The sequence below is a fragment of the Typha latifolia genome, chromosome 7, assembly GCF_019914945.1.
Source record: "Typha latifolia isolate L0001 chromosome 7, TyphaL0001v2, whole genome shotgun sequence".
NCBI classification, from domain to species: Eukaryota; Viridiplantae; Streptophyta; class Magnoliopsida; order Poales; family Typhaceae; genus Typha; species Typha latifolia.
Window position 1 is genome coordinate 1,670,460 of NC_133092.1, and position 26,563 is coordinate 1,697,022.

A 26,563-nucleotide genomic window follows, 5' to 3' on the forward strand; every position below is an offset into this window, starting at 1 on the left:
CTCCCACAAGCACGCCGCTCCATTATTTTCTATTTTTTTTCTTATGTTTTTCATATATGAGAATACTTTTTTTATGAGATATATTTTCTTTTATGTAAATACGGATTTATATTATGTAATGCAAATTTATAATTATGCTTGCATAAATTTTTGGGTAGTTAGTGCAGGCTTATAGTTTACAGGGCAAACTTATATTATATAGTGTAGATTTATAACTATGTTCTCATAAATTTTTGAGTAGTCAGTGCATGCTTATAATATACGGTGTGGATTTATTTTATATAGTACATATTTATAACTATGCTCATATAAATTTTTGAGTATACTGGCTTATAGTATACCGTGCATACTTATTTATATAGTGTAGATTTATACTATGCAACCTGGATTTATAAGTATATAAATATGAGTTCGCACTAGTGGTCAGTGCGAACTTAGAGTATAATGCAGAGAAAAAGGGAAATGCGAGAAAATATTTGTTAAATACAGTATAATGCGGTTTATAAAAAGTCCATAGTAGAATAGTATTTTGTACTACTATTTTAACATATATTTACGAATATTTTGTCATTTGATTTAAAAAAAATTATCAATTCCCAATTCAATTTTATTATTCTTTAATATTTTAATATTAACTTTATGTCATATTAAATATAATTATTACTACTTAATACTAGTATTTAACTAAGCACTAGAATAGTTTATACTAAAATTAACTATCTTTTTTTGACATTAAAAATTAGAATAGTTATGCTTATTTTATCCTTATTCATCGAATGAACACAGGCTAAATGGTTCCAATGGATCCACTCAGGCTCCTCATCCAAGAACTAGTTAGGTTACAGTTTGTGCCAAAAGATAAATCTTTGCTTCTACGAAGTAGCGATTGTTGGATTCAGATACTTCCAATTTCCATCGGATATCCATAATAAAGCAGTCCCCAATTGTTGACAGGATATAATATGGTTTCAGTATTGTTTGATAAGCTATGGGTCAACCTCATGACTTGTTTCTATAAAATTCTGAACTACAAAGAAATTTATCTGTGCTCTGTAAAGATAGGATAGCTTTCTAATCCATCATAACTTGCAAATAAACTACGTTTTGTTTAACATGGCAAATTGAAACAGAAAGAAGAGGTATCCTCCTCTAACATCAGTCAGTATTGAAAAACATGCGCAAGAATGGATAAAATGAGAATTGAGAATGCATCACAACGGAACATGAATGCCAATTAACACTAGTGCTCTAAAAGATCTACACAACTTCTATGAGTAGAAAAATGACATAGAGAGATTGTACCGGCAAATCCTCTTGACTCATATAATTTGCACTTTGACACAAAAATGCTTAATATTTCTGGAACATGGAAAGGAAAATTTAGCCAGAAAGGGAAAGCTCTACCACAACGAGCAACTTACCTTGCCTATCTTGCTTAGCTAAAGACCTCATAGAACTTCTCTATCACAAGCAATCCGGAGTCGATGGATTCCAATGGGTCCTTCCTGAGCCGATGCCTCAAGCAATTTGGTATGACAGTCGCTATGTCCTCTGCCGTCACTTGATCCCTTCCCTTCAGTGCAGCCAAAGCCTTTGCAGCCCTATTAGTTACAATATCTCCTCTCAATCCATCCACATTCAGCTCTGCACAGACCTTCGATATCTTCACGCGAAGTTCGTGATCGATCTGAACTGCAGCAAGAGTGCTCCGAGCAGAGCCAATCTGCTGCTGGAGCTTCTCCTGCTCAGCATTATACGACTCCCTGAAACCCTTGGGGTCCCTGTCGAACCGAGCCCTCTCTTCCACAATCTTAACCCTGAGCTCTGCGTCCCTCACTGTCCCCACCTGAGCATGCATTCCAAACCTATCAAGGAGCTGTGGCCTAAGCTCACCTTCCTCCGGGTTCCCTGAACCAATGAGGATAAACCGCGCAGGGTGGGAAATTGAGATCCCCTCTCTCTCCACTGTGTTCCAACCGGATGCGGCGGAATCCAAGAGCACATCCACCAAGTGATCATCCAACAGATTGACTTCATCGACATAGAGGATTCCCCTGTTGGCCTTCGCGAGCAATCCGGGCTCAAATGCCTTGACGCCCTCAGTAAGAGCCTTCTCGATGTCAATTGTGCCACAGACCCGGTCCTCCGTGGCTCCAAGAGGAAGGTCCACCATTGTAATCTTGGTGGCTGTGACCGGGATCTCCTCGCCACTCATGATGCGCTCCCTCACCTCGGCACCCATGGACTCGGGGTCCTCAGGGTCGGAATTGAAGGGATCGCCGATGACCACCTTGATTTCAGGGAGCAAGTCCACGAGGGAACGGACTGTGGTGGATTTTCCGGTGCCCCGATCACCCATTATCATGACGCCGCCGATCTTAGGGTCGATGACATTAAGGAGAAGGCATAGTTTCATCTCATCTTGTCCCACAATGGCCGAGAAAGGGTATACAGGCCGCTGGCTCTCCTTCGCGAGCCTCGGCGCCTAAAAGTAAATTAATGGCTTATAGAAGTGGAGTTCTTGATAAAAACTTGCAATAGATAAGAAATATAAGAGCAAAATAATAGTACATATTACCATTTCGACGGAATTCCTCTCAGGGGCGGCGACATTGGAGACGACGACACGGCGGGCTTCTCTGCTGAACCCAACTCCGATTCCCTTGTTCAAGCCACTTGCATGACGAATTCGAGCTGGATAAGAGGCTAAGAAAGCAAATAACAGTAAGAAAAAGATGTTAATAGAAGTTCGCTTTGGGGATTAAATTGAACTTACCGCGAAGCGAAACGGGACGAAGGAGAGAGGATGTAACAGATCGAGGCCTGGAAGCCAAAAGGGCAGGAGAGGAACCGGAGGTGGAGGAGTTTGTTATGAGAGTAGCCATGGGAGGAGGTAGTGGTCTCTTTGGTGCGAGTGAGAAGTGACGAAGGTTGGGGTTGGGTGGAGGAGGAGGGCAGGGGATAAGGAGATGAAGCAATCGGATTGGGTTTTGGGAATATATATATAGACTATAGTTAGCCTTTTTCATTTGGAGCTCTATTGTCACAACTCACAACTGCAAGCCAGTACCTTGGAGTGGCACGTGACAATCTCTAATTGGAGTATAATGTATTAATTATTTTTTTTAAGATATAACGTATTAATTCAACTCTCAGAAATGCAATAAATATTTCTCTTTTCCTTTCAATAATTGGTTGTAGATGGGCCTAAATAGCCTTATGTTGCAATATGGGGGCTATAATCTAGCCCACTTAGAAGATCCTATATCCTCTATGGGCTGAATGAGAAAGTGATGATTACTTTTCTTCTCCTTCCCTCCACTCGTGTCCGCTGGTTTACTCCGACACCTTGGCATCGAGTCGAGAGCTCTTTTCCGATGCTTCAACTCCACCTCTCTCTCTTCTCCCACCCTCAAAATCCACTGCCCCACCGTTACCCGCCCCTCCCACGTGTCCCCCCGTTTCGCTTCCACGTATCCCCCGTTTCCCCAGCGCAACCACTCCTCTCCTCCCCCTCATATCTTCCTCTGCTTTACTTTGCTCCGCCGCCTCCTCGCCGTCCAATGACCAACCCGATGCAGGATTCACCGACGAGCTCCGACGTCTTCTCGTCCTCCTCCCCGGCGAGATGCAGCGGCAAGTCGAGTCCCACCCCGATCTCCTTGACCTCGTTGAGATCGTCATGGATTTGGGCCGCCGACCCCTCGCCCGCTTCCCCTCCGGCGACGTATTCCTCTCCGATCGCCCCATCTCATTCGACGATCTCCACCGCGCCGTCTCACAGGTCAGTTTCCCAAACCGTAAGCCTTAGCTAGTAATGATTCAAGAACTGCCATTAGCGAATTAGGCTATTGTTATTACTTTTGGTAGGTGGGTGGCTTTGCAGCGGATAACCGTGCGGGGATTAGCGGGACTTTGCATAGGATTAGCGCTATAAGGAACCGGCGTGGTGTAATAATTGGGCTCACCTGCCGGGTGGGAAGGGTAGTGGCGGGAAGTGGCAACTTGTTGCGTGATTTGGTAAAGGATGGGGAATCTCTGTTGCTTATCGGTCCTCCAGGAGTTGGGAAGACTACAATTATAAGGTTAGTTCAATAGTTCTGCATCTTGCAATAGCTTTGGTTTTCCTTAAAAGTGGGTTTCATTGGTTATGGTGTCATTGATTAATATGTACTTCTCTTTTTCTTATTTTATTGTACTGGATGCTACAAGTTATGATGGTATAAAGGTGAATCTTGGAGTCCAACTTGAGCTAAAGTGAGAAGTCTTGCAGCTTTACTCATAAAGTACAGATTTATGCAGTTTCAAAATCTGGACTGCTAAAAAATGGGTAACCCTGTTATATATAAAAATTAAATGAGATGCAATCTCACGTCTAACTATAGTCTGTACCATCAACAGCCATGTGGAGAAATTAACATCTGCGTTATATACAGTCTCATGTTAATAACACTTAGAGGTTTAACTAATACTTCAAATTTGCTACAATTATTTATTGTTTCTGAATAATCTATCAAGATTTGTGATGCCTCCTGGTATCTTGTATATTCCAATATTACAGAGAGATAGCTCGGATGCTAGCGGATGATTATAAGAAACGAGTCTTGATTGTAGATACCTCCAATGAGATAGGTGGTGATGGTGATATTCCTCATCCTGGTATAGGGCGTTCTCGTAGGTTGCAAGTACCAAATCCCAACATGCAGCATAAGGTTTATCTTCTTCTAAACTCCTTCCTCAAGTTTTTCTTTTGGAGACACAACCTGTACTAAAAGTCCTTAAATGACCAGCCACCAAATTGAAAATCATCAACATCTGTTTTGCAGTAATCAATAATCATTCGCTTGTATTCCTGGTTTTAGATTAGCATTATCAGTCTATGGTACTTGGGAGAACAAGAAATAACTTAAATTCTCATATATGATAATTTAAGCTCTACTATGATTTCTTTGAAGAGAATCTAAAACTGAGAAGGTAATGAAATTGACCTTTTCTTGAAATATTCATTATGGTATGAACATGCTCTCAATGACCAGCATCCATTAGACAAATGCTGGTAACTGATCCAGATGGTGTGAGCATCAATATCATGTGCATCAGCAGATATATTATTACCTGTCTAGTTGAGTGCAATTCTGTTTGGGACATTCGAATAATAGGTCCTTTATGGAGGAAGAATGTCAAAATCTTGCACCAAATTCAAGCTTCAGCAAATATTCCTAAAGGCTGACTTTTTTATGTTATTAATCATTAAGTGTGAATCTATACAATAATTCTAGCTTTTCATATTGTGAATATATTCTACTTGGAAAAGGAATAGAAAAGAAGTAAAAGTTTTTATAGTTAAAGAATAGTTTCTATAAACAGGGAGCTGACCTGGCTGTCTTGTTGTTTTCATGGTACTAGTCCTGCTATTTAAACACTATTCCACTATCTACTATCTAAACAGGTGTTAATTGAAGCAGTGGAAAATCATATGCCTCAAGTAATTGTAATTGATGAAATTGGGACCGAACTTGAAGCAATGGCTGCTAGTACTATTGCACAGCGTGGTATCCAGCTTGTTGCTACTGCTCATGGAGTAACAATAGAGAATCTGATCAAGAATCCTTCACTAGATATGCTTGTTGGAGGTATACAGGTATGACTGCTGACAATTGCCACACATGCATTATATATTCTTAGCAGTAGAAATCATAAGAGCACCTCAGATGCAAATAGTTGGCGTATTTATTATTTAGTGTCGAATGTTCTATTTCAAGTACATGTTTTTGTAGTTTTTTTTGTACATAATGATATTTGTGAACTGGTGCTGTTTTCCTAAATTGGCATTTTCATGTTTGTGTTTAAGAGTGTTATCCTAAGTGACGGTGAGGCTACTTGGAGAGGGGTCCGAAAGACTGTTCTGGAGCGAAAGGGACCATCAGTATTCACATGTGGTGCAGAAATAATTTCTAAGACTGAATTACGAGTCCACCGTGGATTGGAGGCCACAGTGGATGCTCTTCTTGCAGGTATTCCAACTTTTTATTTCATCATATATGTTAATTGGTCATGTTACTTTTGACAAATATCTTGCGTACTATATATCTACAAGTAGTGTTTGTTGGTACAGGTAGGTATCCAAACTTTGAAGTCCGCAAGTTATATAAAGAGGGTGCGAAGCATGACTTGCATCATATAAAAGTGAACCCTTGGAACGATCTTCCTTATGAGGATGGCAAAGCAGTCATTCAGGATAATGCAGTGAGGGATGATAGAAGGATCTGCGATAGTGCATTTGATCTAGAATTTTCAGCAAAGCAAACAGAGAGATCTCATGAACCAGAAACAAGAACCTTTGCTCTCCATACTTATGGGGTAATATTTTTCACATAGTTATTCTATTCTGAAAATCTTTTCATCTGTCCTTTTGGTAGTTTGAATCCTTGTACCTGTAGGATTGCTGTGCCACCTTGTTTCTTTCTATAGGGCTGCATTTATGTCACATAATTTAGCCTAAGCAGGTGTTACCCCTGATGATGGGCTTGAGTTGCTTCGTTGCAAACTCTTGCTCATTTGAACATGCTATTTACATCATATTTCTTATTCTTGGAAGAACATTGTGAGCTTGGATATTACTCACTTGTTTCTGTAGTGACTATGATCAATCTCAGTAAGCATCTCAGACATTCTTGCATCTTTTGAAAGTCAATTTTGTGAGAGATTATTTGTGCAGCTGGTCGAAACCTTCACACTTATATGTACTTATATCAAAGTGATTCTTGACCCAAATGGTATCACAGTGATTCCCTTCCTGATCTGCCTTCTTTTCATATCAAATGATGCAACGGGTGATAAATGGAGGAGGCAGATGCTGAGGAATCATTGATGCCTCAGAGGAACTAGGATGATGAGAGACTATGATTGTGGATTTCTTTTCCTGTCATGATTGTCATAATTGATTCAAGCTTTTTAGTTTGGTCTTTTCTGTTTTTAATATGCTCTTAATTAATGTCCTTAAGATGTTATAATTAGTGTCAACTTAGTTGAAACTTATAGGTTGAGCAGTTATTCTAGATCACGGAGACAAGCATGTTGCAAGCAATTATGCACCTGGGAATGGATGAGATGATTAGGATCACTGATAATCTTGGTGAGGCTGGCGGTTTGCTTGCTCTGCAATCCAAGCTCAAGAAGAACCCTAAAATTCAAGCAGTTGCTGAATCTTACAATATACCAATTTTTGTCACAAAGGTAGAATTGCACATATACACTTTCAAATTTCAAGGTGAGATAGCTTTACTTTGTTACTTGTAATTATTGAATTTTTTCCCCGTTCTAGACAAGCTCTTTGGTGCAAATCACAAAAGCATTACGCTCCCTTGTAAATGAGTGGATGAACAGATCAAAAGCTTTTGAGGGAAAAGAGAAAATTTGTTCCTCAGAAAAGACTGATGCTTTAGAGGTGGCATTCCTATACCGTTCTTGTAAAACATTTCATTATTTTCCTTATTGCGGTAAATTTATTTTTTCAAGCACTAGTATCATGAAATTGCTTTTCTACGTTTAGGACTTCCATACTAAAATAAGTATGTTGGTCACTGTTGCAGGAGGCAAGATTGGCTATTGAACAAATAGTGATTCCAAGAGGAGAGTGTGTCCAGCTTCTTCCGAGGCCGTTGCATCTTGTTCATGCTCAAATAGAGCTAGCCAAAAATTTCAAACTTAATTGGGAGATTGTGGGCCAGGAACCAAGCATTTGTCTCCAAATTCTTCCACTTCAGGTTGGAATTGAATATAAAAATCTTGTCGACCAAGTAGCTGATGTTAATAGGGGATTTCAGGATTTGAGCATCTCTGGGTGTGTGGGTTCACAAAATGGTGTGGCTAGATTACCTTTGCTCCCGGAGTAAACCTGCTTTGCCAATCTACGTGTGTACCAGGTAGACAGGGAGACGGAGAACAATTATTGCATTGCAGCTGGCTACCAGAGTATCTAACTTCAGTTTCATCTGGAGTTGATTTTGTATCATATCACATGCCTGGCCGATAATTCTGCAGATAATGATGGCTGATTTCTATATGAGCAGCCTTTGTAAAGTCTTAATTGTTTTTTGATCCCACCGTGGACCACATTTCTGAAGTTATCTGTACTTGTGGTGCCACTACCACTAAAGATGAGAACTTGTCCCTATCTTACATGTTTAACTAGAAAATGTATTATGTTGATCAAAATCCTGTTGATTTGATACTTGTCAAACTCAGCTAACATCAGTGTGATTGTTCTATTGGAAGCTTCCAACGAATTAGTATACTCTCTTGTGATTATCCTTTATATGTCCTCTATATACTTGTGTTGTTTGGACATTGATAGTAACTGGATTCAAGTCCATATGTTTATTTGTTAATTTGGTGTGCTACTATCAATCAATTTTTTTGTTTTTTTTTTCTGATTTCCCTTTTATGACATGATCCTACTCTTAAAGATGCAAAGGCTGCTTTAAAACTAGGAGATGGATATGGTATAATTAACTGAACCTACACAGGGTTGCTGAATCAGTAAGCTCTCAGGGCTGTTAGTAGTACTGCAGTACAACCACACCCAAAGAAAGATTTACCTTGTTCTAATAATTATGTATTTTCTATTATCTAATGCATTTCTACTTGTATGCTCTATAATTTGGTTTGCGGCGAACATGATAATTTGCGCTCCCCTTCTTTAAGAATCGTTGAGATTTGACTCATTCGTGTCTTTTGCCTTCATCCAGCATTGAATCCACTGATGCATTCTATTCTTTTTATTAGCCTTGATGACTATTTGTCATCCTTGAAATCTCCATTTTTTTATTTCCTTGTGGGCGGTAAAGTCTAAAAAGAAATATTAGACTAGAATAATCTCAGTTGGTTGAATTCACTGGATAGATTCAGTGCACATAAGATCTAGTGTGCTGTGAATCAAACAAAGCATTCTTTCCCACCATAGTCGGCAGTTGTAATGTCCACTGGACCCCCTGTTACAATTATTTCCATCTTTTGCTTTCATCTTTCTTTCGTGATAACGATAGTGTCTAATCTCTGTGCCTGAGAAATTGAGGTCCGTGGTTGCCGACAAAGGACAAACCACCAGCTATTCCCTCTGAATAGTTAGTAATATTGGAGCATGTACATTCTTATAGCATGATGATCTATTTCGTGACAGCATATCGCACAACTCACTCTCCTTTTCAATTAATGCAACACTGGATAACAACCGGACAAGAATATCACTGCACTTGGTCATCTTGCTTATTCGCTGCTCCAAAATTTGGCCACCAATAGTCTCACCAATATCTGGAGTCCATGGTGTAAATGAATAAAGTTACATGAATCGATCTTTGAACCATGCTAGATCCTAAGTTACTTTACGTTACGTTACGCCGCGGCTACCCTCTTCTCTGTTGGGGCTTATATATTAAAGTGCTTTACCCCACAGTATTAATTGCCGTTGTATCAAAACTACGGGAAGTGGGAATGCATCAGCTATCAAAAAGGGAATAAGATAATGGTAATGCCTTCCGCAATGGGAAAGCATAGAGGAATTCTCCCAACGCACACAAACTATTTACTTATTGCAACCCAAAAAGGAATGTTTGCTCATTGACAAAAAAATAAGATGACTAGACTTGCACAGTTGCACAGATAGCCTTGAATTGGACTTGGTCTAATCCAGCTGAAATCAAGCAGAAGCCACACAAAGAAGCATCAAATTTACGGGAAATTTTTTAGAATCCCAACAATAACAAGTCGATTGCTACAAAGTCAGCAGCCATGTTTATCTCCCAACAAGATGTGTGGATTTGGATCCGTAAATGGTTTCTCCTGAGTGTTAATTAACAAAGTAATAATGGCTACTAAAACAAGCTCATAACTAATATATATCTCAACTGCAAGCCGCAAAGTTAACGGCAATTATGACATCCAACATAAGACGGTCGCACAAGCTAGCTTCCACTAAGTAAGGTATTAGTATAATCCACTTGCCCACAAAGGAGAAAAGACTATAAATTTGCTGTGATAGCTGACCTCCCTGGATAGTATCAAGCTAAGTTTGACAAAGAAGGAAGAAAGAATGGGAAGTCGAAGACTAATTCTCTGTCTATGTATCCTCCTCATTCTCTCCTCTATTCGGAGCTCCAATTCGCGTCCATTACATCGAAGTGGATTAGAAGAGAAGGATAACGGATCCACCTCGGGCACCACGGCGAAGCCGCGGCTGGAAGAGATTGCAGAGGTTGCATTCAATGAATCGAAGAGGCAGAGCCCAGGAGGACCTGACCCTCAGCATCATTAACTCTAAATATCGATTATGATCAAGTTATTATCCAGTGTCAACGTGACAAATAATATATATATATATATATATATATAGCGAGTTTTTAACTTTTCATAGCACATGTTTAAGATTTTATTTTACTTATATAATTGATAAATTATGTTTTAAACATAAATATATATATGAGCTTTAGCACAAGATGTTTAACAAAGAATATTAAAAAATATTCTTTTTAAAGTTCCGATTTAGTGGTTAGAATTATTCAAAAGTGGTTAGAACCGATAACAACAGACTTTTCTTATACAAGTGTTAAAAGAATAGTTCTAATAATTTGCGGTCAAACAAATTTCGAGATGTCTGAACCAATTGACAAAAGTTAGAAGATCTTAAAATCAGTTTACATAAAGTTGAGGATAGTTTGGGGTTATCTAAGAACGGATAACTTAATCCTAGTTCATATCTTTGGCTTTGTTTAAGTTTTCGCTTTTAAGTTTTGAAGAGAATATGATTGGCGTCTTTGGAGAGTGCTGAAAAGTAAAATTTTATATTAGGTTGGATAGAAAATTTGTAACCCATATTCACTAAATATTTGGATATAGTTTGAACCGAGTAGAATCTAATATTGACCCATTTCCACTTGTACTAAAATTGCTATCCGAATTTAGACAAAAAAATTTATCCGCAAAGTAGACTAGTTGGAACACCACGGCGACCTACCGTGTTGCAATGTTTGCATAAAGTCCATCTTGATTCAGCAGAGTTGGTGAAGATATTGAAAGGCGAGTAGGTGGTTCTCGGAGAATCATGGGAATTATAGTTGATTGTTGGGACTTGATGAGTGAGTTCAATAGTGTAGAGTTTAGCCACACTTTTAGAGAGGGTAATAGAGCCGTTGATTGGATAAGTAAATATGAGAGGAAAATTATTGATTGTGTAAGATGAGGCTGGTGAAACCTCGCTGCCGGAGGATTTTGAGACTATTTTTCGGCAGGACTGGGAGGTTTATAATGGGCTCTGGTTGTAAGTTTTAGCCGAGCTCCAACTCTTTGTATCAAAATAAATAAATAAATAAAATTTGTCTTGTTAGAAAGATTGAATGCTTTTGCCAGAACGACCTCCATTATCCCATTCAAGAACGGCACTGGCTATAACATTTTTATTCACTTTTCGGACCACTTGTGCTATAACTATCACATAACACGTACAAACTGCCCCTTATACTATTGACCTACAAAGAGTGGTGGAGATTATTATAGTTTAGATAGTTCAAGAGGTAAATGTTGAGGTGCATGTAGTGTTGTAGTTCAAAAGAAACGATCACGCTTGAGATGGGTTCTAGATGGTGACAAAAATACGCGCTTCTACCACCTAACTGCTATGTTCAGACGTAGGAGGAACCGTATCTCGGGCATTCTAGACTCGACAGAGGTGTGGATGGAGGATCCGGAGGTGATACTCAATGCTTTCAAAATCACTATAGGGAGCTTTGGGGACCACAGGTGCAACTCAATGAGGAGTTTGATAGGTGGGAGGAGATCAAAAGACATGCAGATCATTGATGACATGGAAATAGAGCAGCTTACTGCACCCATCACTGAGGAGGAAATCAAAGAGGCAATGTGGAGCTTGCCGCGCGACAAGGTGCCAGGCCCGAATAGTCTCCAAGTAGAGGTGTACATCAAGTTCTGGAATATCATGGGCAAACAGTTGTGTGAAGCGATGGCCAAATTCTTTGAGCAGGGCTTTCTTCCCTCACAGTGGGGGAAAACGTATATAACATTAATCTTGAAGGAGTTTCCAGTCTCAGTTAAGAACTATCGACCCATCGCTTTCTGCGATGTGGTGTACAAAGTTATATCGAGAATATTGGTTAGCCGGTTGAAACCGTTGCTGCCTAAGTTAGTCGGGGTAGAACAAGCGACTTTTGTCACCAGTCGATCAATCCAAGATAACACCCTAGCTGCACAAGAAATAGTTCACTCCATGGTGAATAACCGTCAAAGCCCTCTGTTGAAGATGATTAAGATGGACATGAAGAAGGCATACGATCGGGTGTCGTGGAAGGCGGTGCTTTGAATGCTTGAGTTGATGAAGTATCCATCTAAATGGAGAAAGTGGATCGACGCCTACCTGCACTCTCCCAGCTTCGGCATCCTCATCAATGGCAGCCTGACGGAGTGGATTGAGCCTCATCAGGGGCTAAGGCAAAGGCGACCCTATTTCTCCTTATCTCTTCATTCTCTGCTCGCAGCTCTTAACTACAATCCTCAACACAAAGGTTATGGATGGGCAGCTTGAAGGGTATAGGTATGTCGGAGGCCATGTCTCTCACCTACTTTAGGCGAATGATTTGTTGTTGGTAGCTAGAGTGAACCTAGCTAACGTGGAGGTGCTTACTGAGGCCATGGAGCTATATACGATACTTACCAACTAGAAGATTAGCAAAGATAAGTCAGCGGCGTTCCTACCGCCTTGGCTTGAAGAAGAGACGAAGAACTGTTTAAGAACTCGATTAAACCTTGAACTGGCTACTATGCCTTTTACCTATTTAGGTATCAAAATCTCTAGTCATCTTATTCTAGTTATTGGGCTTCGGGATCTTATAGAGGGAGTTTGCTAGAAACTAGCTTGTTGGAAACGCAACACACACTCTCTCTCTAGCAGGGAGAATATCTCTTGTCAAGTTCACGCTCTCATTCATTCCCTACTACTGGATGGGTTCCACCTGTATCCCGAACTCAGTTTTGGATGAGATCGAGAAGATTGCTAGGTCCTTCATTTGGGAGAAGAGTGCAGATCAATGTGGGTTGCACCTCATTAGCTGGGAAATGGTAACAAGCCCAAAGGAGGAAGGCGACTGGGGAGTTTGCTGCCTTCGCACGGCGAAACGCGCTTTTCTCGGCAAGCACATCTTGAGCGTGCTTAGAGGTCGGGACACTCCTTGGGTGGGCATGGTCCAGTCAAAATATGGTTCTCTAGATCCTTGGAATGCTAAGCCAAGCCCATCCTGTTCCTTGCTTTGGAGAGCGCTGTGCCAGACCGCTTCTATGCTGAAGGCAAGATTTCAACAATGTACTGGCAATATAGAAGACACCAAGTTGTTAAGGGAGACCTGGTGTTCGTGTCGATCCCGTTGAGTCTTCAATCTTGCATAGTTAATGTAGAAAACTTCCATGTGAATTCAAAGGTGGCTGAGATCATGCAAAGTGGTATGTGGGACATGCATAAATTGAGGAGTGGTTTTAGCAACACAGTGGAAGAAGTAGAGGACAGCTAGGTGTGGGCCCATGCTCCATGTGGAGAGGCCAGGTTCAGTTCCATATATGCATTCCTAGGCTCGCGGAGGGGAGCTAGCGAGGTTGGGCAACGTTATGGAAGCTACCAGTTGCCCCTAGGGTGTGAGCCTTTATATGGAAGACCTTTTGGAATCGAGTACCAACTAGAGAGCTCCTATACAAGATTAAATATGGATCGAATGACCCATACAGCATGTGCGAGCACTTCGACAAGACCACAACCCACCTATTTTTCTGCTGCAGGTTTGCCTTGGAAGTGTGGGAGGAGATAGCTGATCTTCTAAACTTTAAAGGAGACCTAGGGGCAAGGTTGGACCGTGACTGGATTCTGGCGGCTTGGATGAAAGAAGAGTTAAGGAATACTCAAGTTAAGGCTATCATAGCAGCAGGGATTTGGGGTATATGGAAAGCGAGAAATGCTAAAGTTTTTCAAAATGGCAGCATGTCAGCCAAGGATGTGGCTAGAAGGGCTTGATTTCTAGTAAAGGAATATCTATAGCAAAGAGTGGAAAAGAGAATATACACAATAGTAAGAGCTCTAGTTAGGTGGAAGCCTCCACCAGCTGGTTAGATTAAGATCAACACAGATGGATCCTTCAAGGAAGGTGACAGTCAAGGTGGTGCGGATTTTGTCACTAGGGATGCGAATGGGATGCTTCTCCTAGCTGCAGCGGAACCAACCATCAAAGAATCCCCAATCTATTGTGAAGTATGGGCTGTTCCTATGGGTTTGCAGGTCGCTCGAGGCAGATGGAACTAGATCATGATGGAGTTGGATACTGAGGCTCTGATCAAAGTGCTTGAAGGCGAGAAACCCGGTCCGTGGAGAATTAGGGGTTTCGTGGACACATGCTGGACTTTAATATCTAGTTTTTCAAATGTTAAATTTGTTCATACCTATAAGGAAGGGAATCAAGTGGCGGACTGGGTAGCCAATTTTGGTAGAAAGGCAACCCAGTATGTTTGTTAGGGAGGGGATAACCCTATCTCATCTCATCTTGAGGTTTTGATCAATTCGGACAGAAATGGTATCACCAGGACCACCAATATAAACTTTAGCTGATTTCAACTCCTTAAATCAAAAAACAAAAAAAAGTTATAAAAGATCGCACACTTGGAGCCCTTGTTTTGGGAGAAGGTTTGACATGTCAATGGAAGATTACAAACCCTCTGCATTAGTATATGTTTTAATTTCTTATTATATTTTTAATTATCTAAAATTCAATCTATATTATCTTAGATATATTATAAATTCTAAAATTCAATCCATTACAAACCCTCCTCGATCTCCACCACCCTGAGCTACTCCAACCTAGTTATGGTATTAATTAAAAGGGACCATAACAGGGTCTCTCCCTCTATATCCTTCATATGGACTAACAACTATAAGAAATTGTTGATCTTGATTTTGTGAGAAAAAAAAATCCTTCTCACATTGTGGTTGCACCATGCAGCCGGAAAATTATCTGACCCCAATAGTTATTGGTTTGAATTTTATAAGGCTTATTGGGATATATTGCATCACAAAATTGGATTATCCTTGAGGCTTTTCCAGCTTCAAGGCATCCAACCTGCTTAGTAGACTCAAACCCTTGTTGCTTTAATTATCAAGCATACCCACAATATGTAATGTGTCTATAGACTTACCTCTGACAAGATAGCCTTTGTTACTAATAGATGCATAGCGAATAACACGATCTGAATCTAAGAGATCATGCTTCTATGGAGAGAAGATAGGGGGCAACTCCTTATTTGCTTATTAATTATGACATGAAAAAAAGTTTATGATCGCCCTTATTATAAAGTTATCACTGAGGTTATGCATACTATTTGGTTTCTTAATTATTAGATTTCATAGTATTTATGATTGTATCTCTTCTTCACATTTGCCTTCTAGGATTAATAGATCTATTTCGTCTTAGATTAGGATTAGTTATGGTATTTGTCAAAAGGCACTCTCTCCACTTGTTTATTTATCTTGTGCTTTAAAAAAAAATTTGTCTTTTCCTTTTAAACGAGCAATTGATGCTTAGCAATCTTGATGGTTTTGAGGCTCTGCCATGGCAGGCAGAGCAATGCTCTTCCTAAGCCGAGATTTCTATAGATGAATATCCCAAAGGCATCTGGTTTATCCTCTCATTTGGGGTCCATTAATTAGATTTTTTGGTATATTTTTTAATAATGGTAGGATCTATAAATATAATCTTCTAAAAATCAAACAACTATTATAATATTATTACAATGGAAAAAAAAAAATGAAAAGATGCTTGATAGCTTCATAGTTTAAAAGTTTTAGATAAGATGAATTCTTGTTAATGGATAAAACTAGTAGAACTAATTATTAATGCATTTAATTAGATAATTAGGTAATTATTAAAAGTCATATTGTTTTAATTTTGTGATAACTAATGATTATGTATTTCTAAAGAGAATACACTTAATATGAATAAAAGTTGATGAGCTTTTTATGGAACTAGCACTCAAGATTTACATTTTATTGGCACTGTCTTTTGATATATAAACTTAGTGGTGTTGGATTTGTGAGTAAGAAATTGGACTCCAGTTGTGCTCCAACAGAGCCTCCATAGCTAGTTTCAAATTTCGAGCTACACCAAAAAAATGGAGCCCAATTTTATTTTTTTTTAATTTTTTTTATAAATTCCAATTTTGCCCAATAAGTATTTCATTTAACGATTTTAATTTTATTTGTATTCTTTATTACATAATCTAATTAGTTAAATTGAGTATATAATTAGTTTTACTAATTAGTTTTTAACAAAAATAGTACCGTCTCATCGAGACCTTTAAAATGGGTCTAATATTAAATTATTTTTGAGTAAATTTAATTTTTTTAATTTTTTATTATTATAAAATAAATATTTTTATTATTATTTAAAATCGATGTGTCCTAAAATATAATTACTTAAAATTATTTTTCAATATAAATACTAAATATTAAAATATATCAAACATGAAATACATCAAACCGGTGGCTATGGAGATGACTTAGCAAACTATTAAATATTTATTATTTTTATTATCAAATATTAATTACTATTTATTTTGTGTAATATAATTTTATATTTTTAGTTAATGACGTGTAATGCTTATTTTGATATTTATTTCGTGTAATATATTTAATCCAAAGTTTAATAGGCTCAGTGATAGGGGTAAAAAAAAGTTTAAAAAGATATACTGATTTTCATTCAAACTGGAAGGTGAAATTTATTTGACAGAACAAAACTTTTATTAAACAAGGAATTTATTATGTTTTTGAACGAACCTAAGGTGCATATTGGTCAGCTTCTAACGAACCCGGTGCACTTTGTAAATGGTGAAAATCAAAGTTTTAAACGGCAAAGTAAATTCATTGCAAGTTCTTACGTGCTAATACAGATCATGGAAAAAAAAATGACCAGCTCTACACTGGTTATTTCTCATAAGAAATCTAAACAACACTTTCCATTCTTTACAAACTGCATGTAATTTTCAAATGCAATGAGGTGCTTCTCATAATGGCACTTGCACAATAAGCCTAAATTTTTAGGACAGGAATAATTCGAGAAGAGTTTATGCAAAACTACTAAGCTCTGTTGTTGAACTGCAGCAAACAATGTCAATTGTATTGTATGACAATTGCATACATAATAATTTATTGTATGATCTACCAAAACTTCTCTCCCTACATAGAATAGCGAAATGTGCTCAACATCTTCTTACCCTAAACAGAGCATTGTCTAGAAAAGCTCAAAAGTGACAATCCAATCGGAGAACATAACTGAGCTAGTGTTCTTACAATGAGAAAAGATAAAATGCATTTTCAAAATCTTTGAGAGACGTATAACTTGGTTCTCAACTTCCAATCTTAGAAAAAAATTATAGATCAGACAACTTTGAACATGACGACAACTTTAACTTGTCCCAAGTTCACTCAAGCAGCAGCACCCGAACCACCTTTGCCTTTCTTCCTCTGAATCTTTTTCATATAAAACTCCAACTCCTTACCTTCCAAGATATATCTGTTCGGCAATATCAGAAGAGAAATACAGCAGTCAGTGTGAAATTAACACAAGGGAAAAAGAAAATAGCCATTTTGCTTACCCATCAGATCTTCCACATTGACCCGGACGAGAAGAAATGCAAGCCAACAATCTCCCCGTACCAAACTGCTCTTCAACATGAGAATCAAGATTACGACCCTGCTGGCGCTTCTCCAACTTCCTTGTAACATGGTTGCTCTTCTTTGCTTCATCTACAGTACCATCACCTTCCTGCCCCTGTACAAACAAAGTAAGAAGTAGCTATCACCTAGGATGTGCTTCAATGCATACCAAACAACAAAAATTAAATAAAGGTATTTCCACATAAGTTTAATTAAAGGCAGTTTAGTATGCCAGTACGAACACTGCCTATGTTTCCTACATGCATATGTTATAGTCGCTTGAGGCTGTTACTTGATGAAGTTCTGCTTTAACAGAGTTAGGCAAGAAGCCTATGATACAAGAAACACTGCCTATGTTTCCTCCAGTAAAATATCTTCTCAATGCTTCTTCTAGATCCAGATAAGTATCTTTTGATTTCAAACATTAGTAGAATACAAATGATTGCATTGATTTCAAACATCCTTAGGATAAACTTGCTTGAAAAAAATGGAACAAACATTCATATTTTAAAATCATGTCCTTCAATTGTGATTGTACCTCCATCAAAATTTCTACTCTTTTACAAACTATCAAAAAAGTATTCATAATGTAAGACCGGGCCAACTTAAATAGCAACTGAATGGAGTAAATTAGAACAATGGCCAAACAACAGAAGTGAGGTTATTTTTTTGCATCACTTCCTAATTAACAACTTATTGTTCTTTCTTCTTCCACTAATGGGAAGCTAATTAAGAGATATATCATAAAAGAAAAAATATTTTGGATACTAAATGAAAGAAACAAAAGGGAAAAACCAAAAAAAGAAGAGACCGGTTAATAAAAATGGAATTTTATTATCAAAACTAAACACTTCCTTAAAGGATTCTTAACAAGTAGAAGCTACCAAAAAATGAACCTATGCCTAACACAAAAAGAAACTAATACTAGCAGTTCAATGTCAATTATGAAGCAACAAGTTAAAAATAAGGTTCGAAAAATCGGGATCGGGATCAGGATCGGCCTTCCACAAAAACGATATGTATTGGCCAGATCGGCTTGGCCGTATCAGTTGCCCGGATCGAATTGGATTTTTTTAATTACAAAAAATTCTAAATTTTTTTTTAAAATGCAAGAAAAGTTTAAAAATTTAGAAAACATGACAAAAAAAAAGAAAATAATAATTATTTACATATGAGCCCTAAAAATTAAACAAAAGTACTAATTGACATTGTAGCTGCTGGTCTCTCCCCCTCTCTCTCTGTAGCTACTGGTTGTTGCTGTCAGCAGTAGCTGACAGCTGCTGCTACAGGGCCAAAACTAGCCAATCGACTTGTTTCAGCCTGGATCGGGATCGGCTATAGTTGATCCCGATCTGTTTCAGCCGAAACTGGGAACTATGATAAACATGAATACAACTTGTTTATTAGACAAGTTATATGGGTCATAAATAAGTTATTGAATAGCACAAATTATTCAAATTTATATAAGTTATTTGAGTTATAAACTAACTTCTTCGAGTTATAAAATGAGTTTTTTGTATTATAAATAGATTAGTAAGTTAGAGTTAGTCAGATTTTAAATGGGTTAGTCAAATCATAATGGAGTTGAGTCATAAAACATGTTATCAAATCATAAACGAGTTATCGAGTCATAAACAGATTGGTACGTCAGGTCATAAGCAATTGAGGTAAAAAACATGAACATGACCATTTTAATAATCGAGTTAAATAGATTGTCTCATTTGCGACTCAAACATGATTAGACTAAATGCAAACCTATTTAAAAGTTGAGATATTATATTGAGTTACTGGATCGGGTCAACTTTTGACCCCCCTAGTAGCAACTACTTATCAATCTTTAGCCACAACAATGCATAACACCTCATCAAATATTAAGAGAATGTGTTCAATTCCAACTAATAAAATAGCGTACAATTATACTAGAAGACAAGGTAAAGTTGAACTACACTTAAAAAAATAAATCTAAGAAAAAATAGACAATAGTTATGAGACAGGTTATATGCAATAAATGCATCCAAAATTTGGGAAAATATCGCAAGGAATCAAGCATGAGGTACCTCAGTAGCATCCTTCTTGGTGACAGCAGGACCCTTCTTCTTCCTACTAATCTCAACGCCATAGTGCTGGAGATACCACTGCTTGAAAGGTGCAGCATCCACCTGCACAATGGCATTCTTCACAAGAGTCTGCGTCCTCACAAGCTCATTGTTCGAGGCATTGTACACCACATCAAGGATACGGGTTTTGCGGGTCACAGCTTCGCTTCCCCAGGAGTAGTTCCCAGTGTCCAACCTGAGGGCTCTCCATTTCACGTTGCCTCCTCTAACCCTGACCCTCCTAACAGTCTTGTTGCTCGACAGCTTCGTGTTCGCCGGCTGCCGACCCATCTCATACCTTCCATAAACAAGCCCCAAAATCCAAATCAATCAACATCACCATAGCAAAGTTTCAAACTTTCTAATAAAAAACAGCTACGTAGATCGCAATTTTCATATTCTACGATCGGATCTAGGGTTTAGGGACAGATAAATGAAGGCTTACTTCCTCTTCTTCCTCCAGGCCTTCTTCTTCCCTCCGGTGGCCCGCCTCTTGTGCATGGAGTCCCGAGAGATACCTGCGCGCGAAATAAGAGGACGCCATTGGAGTCTGTTCCGACAAAGAATCGAAGGGATCTATAGGTTTTAATCCGATAAACGGGTGATCGAAGGGGGAGAAACGAGGGTTTTGCTTACCCATTGTGGCAGACAAGCGGCGGCGAGGCGGGTAGGTATTTCTCTTCTCTGTTGCTCTCCCTCGCGCGCTCCCCTCCTGAGAAAATACAAAACAAAAAAACCCTAATCCTAAATATTATAGTTAGGCCGACTAGGAGCCTTTGTATCGAGAGAAGGGTATTATATATCATCCGGTAATTATGAACCCTCCACGTCACCGTGCCCCAAGATCCGACCAAGTCCATTGATACTTAGGATGGATCTGGGCTAGGGCTGTCAAAAGTGGGCTCGGCTCGATTAGATACTTATCTACATATATATATATATATATATTAGATTATATGTTCACATAGATTATTAGAATTTTTATATTAATTATTTATTTGTATCACTGTATATTTGTATGAGCTAATTTTACCTTATAGCATTTATATTTTTTAAATATTTGGCTTTTCAGATTTTTTTATTATTAATATCGGCCTTCAATCCGTTAAACTTAAATAAGCGCATCAAGCTATGAGTCCGACCCACTCAAGCTCGGTTTTGTTTACACTCCCTAGATCTAGCCCATGGGGATAGCCAAGAAGAGCTCCATCTATAAAAAAAAAATTTGAGGGTTTTCTTTTGCGTGTGAACTTTCAAAAAAAATTTAGTGACTTATATGGCACCCTCTAAAACTGACATTTCGTATAACCTTTTATATGTTAATATGTATAAATAACCTCGTAGTTGCATTTTAAGTTAAGTCTTATATGATTTAATTAAATATGACAAAATTATCCTTAACTAAGTGAAATACTTAAAATTTAGAATAAAGATATTTTTATCTTTTTTAATTAAAACTTTAAGAAATATTCACACAAAAAGAAAGAATTTTAAAGATTATATATAAAAAAAATGGTGTGTTTTCAAAAGTATAAATACAAATATCAATTCTAGAAGAGCATACAAATAAATAAGAGATTCTTAAAGATATATATGCGAAAAAATATCTTACTTTTTTTTTAGTTGTTTATTAGTTTGAAATTTCCCTATTATTTGGATAAATTTATCTTTGTGAAAATTATTTATTACAGCTCGAACTACTGTGTTATAACTACTTTAGGCTATGTTCACTACTAGAACTTATTGAATTAGAGTATGGCACATATTTCCTTTTCTTCACTTTGTGAACTTGAGTAAATAACGAATGATCATATTTCTATTTTGGTCAGCTGGTTAGGAGTTTATGAAATTTTGTGATTGTTTTAGCGAAAGTTCCTAGCTAGAATTTATGGGAAAGCGAATTGTTGAACCAAATTGTGGTAATAAGGTTAGGGGTGTCAAGTTTGTCGAGTAGCTCGGGCTTGGTTCGAGCTCCAGTCGAGAGAGGCTCGAAATCAATATCGAGCTGAGCCTGAGCTGAAGCTGGCTTGCTCAGGCTCGGCTCGATCGGCTCAGTATAAAACTAAATTAGAAAATCCTAATCCCTAAATCTAAGTCCCATATCTCCTCCTCGCCTCCTACCCCAAATCTAATTTCCCCATTCTCGTCCCCTCGAACTGCCGCCGTCTCTTTCTCTTCCTCCTTCGGCACTCGATAGTTTCAAACTTCTGCAGTCGACACTCGTGCTAGTCATCTCCTTGAGCTGCCGCGGTGCCGCCTCGTCAAGTTGCCACAGACCCGCGGCAGTCATCTCCTCTAAGCTCCGCCTCACCTTCCTTCTCCAAGCCGCCGCCGCAGCGTCGTCCTCCTCCCACGGCAGTCGTCTCCTCTAAGCTCCGCCTCACCTTCCTTCTCTAAGCTCGGCTTGGGTTCAAATTGGCTCGGTCCAGCACGACTTGAATGAGGCTTGATAATAGGCTTATTACAAGCTCAGGCTCGGCTCGAGCTGAGGCAAGTCGAGCCTGAGCCTAATAAAGAAGCTTGAAATTAATTTTGAGCCGAGCTTGAGCAACAGCCAGCTCGCTCAGGCTTAGCTCGTTTACACGCCTAAATAGGGCCAAAATAATCCCAAATTTCTCAAACTGTTGCATCACATAGTTGTCTTCCTGAAATCAAGAAAGAAATTTGTCCTGAGAACTCCATATAAAAGAGTTAAAAAAATTGCCCTATTTCGGATTTTCCTATCTATGATCTTCTTAATCTTCTTCTCAATTGTTTCGTTGGCACATGCAAATCGTACACTATGTTAGTAATGAGTCCAAAACGTCACTAGATTAACGTTGAAAAGTTGCATAAGCAAGTTCCAGCTCATGGAAAGGACGGCATTTGATGTGTGGAAATTGTTAATGAAACAAATATATGAGATGATAAAAGCATCAAGATAGGACATATTATGGAAGATTAAGTGCTTGATCTTTTTACTCAAAAAGAGACGTTGAGTCTTCAGGAAAGCCCCTGCATTGCTACAAAAGACTGTTGCAAGACATGTTTTGATCTATCACTGGCATAACATACTGAGTTTTCGAAAGTGCAAAGCACATGACAAAGACCTTATCAAAAATTCCAAAATAAGACACTCCTTTCAGTTGCTGAAAGATTTCAAGGGATCATTACGGTCAAGGTCAGAGAAGAGGGGTAGATCAGCAGGCAGGGTCTTGAGGCTCAAGCCTACATCTTCCAGAGTCTTCACCACCTCCTCATACAGAATTTTATTCCCAGAGGCAGTGAAGTGTAGACCATCCCTGCAACCATTGTAATTAGAGTGTATAAATTCTCGGATTATCTCCGATAAAATGAAATGATGATCTGTTCAGTGTTAAAAGGACAGAATGCAATGAGCTGAGTGCTGGACTAGCATTATTATAGTAATTGAAAAAGTTCAATTGAAGTGACTTAAGGAACAATCAAACTGGTAATTACGTAATCAATGGGCAGTGCCCTATTCTAGTTTAGCAACAGCACGTTCCCATGAAAAAGAGACTAAAGCAACTCTATGTTGATCAGGAGGAGATGTTTGGTTGACATGTAATTTCCCTTCACTTGCTTCACTTATTCTTTGCCTGAGGTACTGTTTTTTCTCAGATCTTGTGGTTTGGGAAAGTTTCATCCTTCTCTTTTATTAGAATTACATTTTCTACTAATTCTCATAGCTACACTATCAAGAACAAAGTCTAGATGCCAAATGATTAGAAAATTGTTATAGCTGATCAAAGCAAGAATTTACTCTCAAGGCCGAAAGTTTGGTAGTAGGCTAGTAGCGTGGCACATGTCATAATAGGAACACACAGTCACAGACACACTGGACAAGATTTGGTGCAGAGAGAGCCTTTAAAAGTTGGCATGCAAAGCTATAGCATAGGTCAGTACATACCATTATGGTGGCAACCACTAAATCACAACACATTAACTCGTTATCTTTAAGTGCAAAGTAACTCTGTGGACCACAAAATTCCGCTCCATCTAGCAGACATTAATCAGATGAAGAATTCAAATGTAACGACATAGAAATCAGGCATACCTTAATAAGGATTTCTCCCAATCAGGAAACTGCTGCATCTTTGACCAGACATCAATAACTGGAATGCCAGATTCATTAGCGACAGCTATGCACGCCTTAGCAAAAACACCAGCAGACTCATTAGTCCTTTCCGGAAGAGAGCCATCGCCATATGGATCCCTGCAAAAGAGTTGAAGAAGTAAAATTCTTCAAACACCTTATATTCATAAAAAAGATATCAACAAGGAAGATGTTTCCGTTCCCTGGGGAGGATGTGATCCACATGTACAACCTCCCTCTTCATGTTTACTTTTCATGGAAGGTGTTTCAGTGAAACAATTACAAGTTCTCTTAATAGCCCGACTTTGTAGTCGTTCATTACTTTTGGTTAATGATGTTCCTAATGCCATTTGGGTGGACCGATGGACATTTTAAAACAGAAGACAAGTGTCCATAAGGTTTCCATGTTGGAGCAGTCCTACGGAATAAAGTGCTGAATCGACTTTAAAAAATTATTAAACCAAGTTAATAAGCAAGTATAAGATGGTGGCTACCTTTTTCCCTACATCAGCTTGCTTCCACTAAGAACCCTGCTATGAGCTTATTGAAGCAGAAGACCATGAAAAGAAGAGAAGATTCTTATTCTCCAGTGCCATCAGTATTTTGCTATTGAACCAAGCTTATAATTGAAAATAGAAGACGGAAATCATATCTCACTATAAACAGCAGATTAAATTGGATATCATCCAATTCACTCCAAACAACAATAATTATTTTGACTGAGATCGACCGAATCTTTTTGTTACTACACTCAACCGGATTTAAGCCCAATTGCACATGCTAATATCGAGACAAATTGTGGATTGGCAACTTTTAGTGCAAAGGCTAATTGGGTTATTCTTTGTTATTGCCTATAGCAATTAATAAAGTCTTACAACATCAAATGGTCCTAGGAAAGCCAGTCTAGTGTTTGACTGGAACAATAACCAGCAATAAAAACCAGGACAAAAGAATCAGAAGTAGCTCCTCCCTGAACACAGAAGTACTGAAATTACTTACTGATCCTAATACCCAGCAGTAATGGAGCTACCACAGCGTCAGTGGTCTAATACCTACACGAATCTCAATGGCTGACAAGATTGCTAGCATAAAGACATCGCTGTCCAGCGAAAAGGGTAGTCTGGTACTTCTAGATTCCCCATCACTAGATTCTTCCAAACGAATGGGATTAGATTCTGTACATGGTGGACCAGCCGAAACGACCCATCTAAACCTTTATTCCAGAAAGTACATCGCTTTCTCTTGTTAAAATTCTCTCCAGTGCGTCAATTTCACTGGACAGATCCAGAGCCGTTTCGATCCTGGAGCTGTCCAGTGAACCAAGGAACTGGAGAGGATAAAATCTCGAAGGAATAAACTAGTATAGAATTTTACCTCAGCCTTCCATCTTCGTCAATTGGTGGAGGCGTTATTAGTATAACCACGGTTGAGGGCCACCGCTTCTGAGAGAGCCAAACCACAACAAGGAAACAATAAAAGGAGGCTATGTATGCAACATACTACTTCTGAAAGAGCGACGTCGGAATACCTTGAGAAAGGAGCAAATGTCTCGAAGATTCTGCTGGTACTCCTCGATTGGCACGTGCTGGAATCCGCTGCAGCGATCGGGAAGCGAGGCGTCGTTGGCTCCGAAGAATACAGTCACCGCCGCCGGTGGATTCTCGTCTTCGACGATGCCAGCCACGACTTTCTCCATCACCTTCAACACCCACCTGGTATTATAACCGCTGTAGCCGCGGAGAACCACATCCGCCTGATTCAAAAGCAAAGCGCACCGAGATCTGAACACCGAAAGAAAACCAAATAGAAGAGAAATAAAAACTCAAACATGAATCGGATCGGAGACATTAGAGCTCACCGTGCGAGAGAAATGGTGGGCGAGAGCGGCGCCCCATCCTCCTTCCCCAAAAGACTCCTCCGTGATGGAGTCGCCGAACAGAACTAGCTTTGGCCTCATCTCCTGTGAAGAGAGAGAGAGAGAGAGAGAGAGCGAGAGATGAGATTTATTTGATGCGTTTGATCCCTCTTAAGCTTTTGCAAAAGTACCCCCCACACGCTTGGACTAGGGATTTGCTTGCTACTTCTTTTTTGTCGCCTTTTACCAAAACTACCCCTCAACCGGACTGGTACAATGAGTTGGTTCCTCCCATGCGCCCCGTTCCACTTACCAATGGAGCCCATTTAATCATTAGGCGGATTTTACGTAAACCACCCTATAACAAGTAGATTTACGTTTCGGGTGTTACGTAGAAATAAATATCCGTAACCGGTGAGGAAGAGAGAGAGAGGGGCCTAGGAATTACTTTTTGAGGGGTTATGATTGCGCCTGCGGATGTCAGGATTACTTTTATAAGGGGGCTAGTGGTGGACATCAAACGAAGCGGACTACTGTCTACTGTTCGTCGTCACCGGTAACGTTTCCCAGTTGTCCTTATGCTACATCCGTTTGTCTTGTTATCCATTGAGATACGGACAACTCGGGGTGAGTAGAGGAGGGGGAACCTGGTCACGTGAGTGGCCCAGGAGAAAGGATTATGGAGGTACGTGTCGAACTGGAAGTGGAGGGATGTGGTGTTGGGTAATTGGAAGGAGGGAGGGACACGTCGGCAGTAGATTCGA

At 39.0% G+C, this 26,563-nt stretch overlaps 4 protein-coding genes across 6 annotated transcripts; 1 reads left to right on the forward strand and 3 right to left on the reverse strand.

Annotated features, from left to right (window-relative positions):
* Positions 1-1,207: 1,207 nt before the first annotated feature.
* On the reverse strand, positions 1,208-3,007 carry LOC140793040 (magnesium-chelatase subunit ChlI, chloroplastic-like). The gene is made up of 3 exons (XM_073144372.1): positions 2,777-3,007; positions 2,579-2,706; positions 1,208-2,485 (listed from the first exon to the last, which is right to left on the reverse strand). The coding sequence occupies exons 1-3, from the start codon at positions 2,883-2,885 to the stop codon at positions 1,436-1,438; spliced, it is 1,287 nt and encodes a 428-aa protein (XP_073000473.1). The 5' UTR covers positions 2,886-3,007; the 3' UTR covers positions 1,208-1,435.
* Positions 3,008-3,297: 290 nt separating this feature from the next.
* On the forward strand, positions 3,298-8,310 carry LOC140793083 (protein SEEDLING PLASTID DEVELOPMENT 1). 3 transcript variants are annotated; one of them, XM_073144447.1, is made up of 10 exons: positions 3,299-3,784; positions 3,871-4,085; positions 4,562-4,712; positions 5,450-5,641; positions 5,852-6,014; positions 6,116-6,360; positions 7,060-7,236; positions 7,325-7,447; positions 7,593-7,766; positions 7,926-8,310. In XM_073144447.1, the coding sequence occupies exons 1-10, from the start codon at positions 3,629-3,631 to the stop codon at positions 7,980-7,982; spliced, it is 1,653 nt and encodes a 550-aa protein (XP_073000548.1). In that variant the 5' UTR covers positions 3,299-3,628; the 3' UTR covers positions 7,983-8,310. The 3 variants fall into 3 exon arrangements, with proteins under 3 accessions (XP_073000550.1, XP_073000548.1, XP_073000549.1); XM_073144449.1 differs by having other exon boundaries at positions 3,298-3,784; positions 7,593-8,310; XM_073144448.1 differs by lacking the exon at positions 7,926-8,310 and having other exon boundaries at positions 7,325-7,499; positions 7,593-7,760.
* Positions 8,311-17,206: 8,896 nt separating this feature from the next.
* LOC140792182 (small ribosomal subunit protein eS8-like) lies at positions 17,207-20,741 on the reverse strand. The gene is made up of 5 exons (XM_073143022.1): positions 20,485-20,741; positions 20,294-20,366; positions 19,810-20,146; positions 17,692-17,867; positions 17,207-17,609 (listed from the first exon to the last, which is right to left on the reverse strand). Exons 1-5 carry the CDS (start codon positions 20,486-20,488, stop codon positions 17,522-17,524), a joined length of 678 nt encoding a protein of 225 aa, XP_072999123.1. The 5' UTR covers positions 20,489-20,741; the 3' UTR covers positions 17,207-17,521.
* Positions 20,742-22,778: 2,037 nt separating this feature from the next.
* On the reverse strand, positions 22,779-26,101 carry LOC140791637 (GDSL esterase/lipase At5g45920). Its single transcript, XM_073142237.1, has 5 exons — positions 25,803-26,101; positions 25,473-25,697; positions 25,319-25,386; positions 23,906-24,064; positions 22,779-23,129 (listed from the first exon to the last, which is right to left on the reverse strand). Exons 1-5 carry the CDS (start codon positions 25,899-25,901, stop codon positions 22,970-22,972), a joined length of 711 nt encoding a protein of 236 aa, XP_072998338.1. The 5' UTR covers positions 25,902-26,101; the 3' UTR covers positions 22,779-22,969.
* Positions 26,102-26,563: the final 462 nt, after the last annotated feature.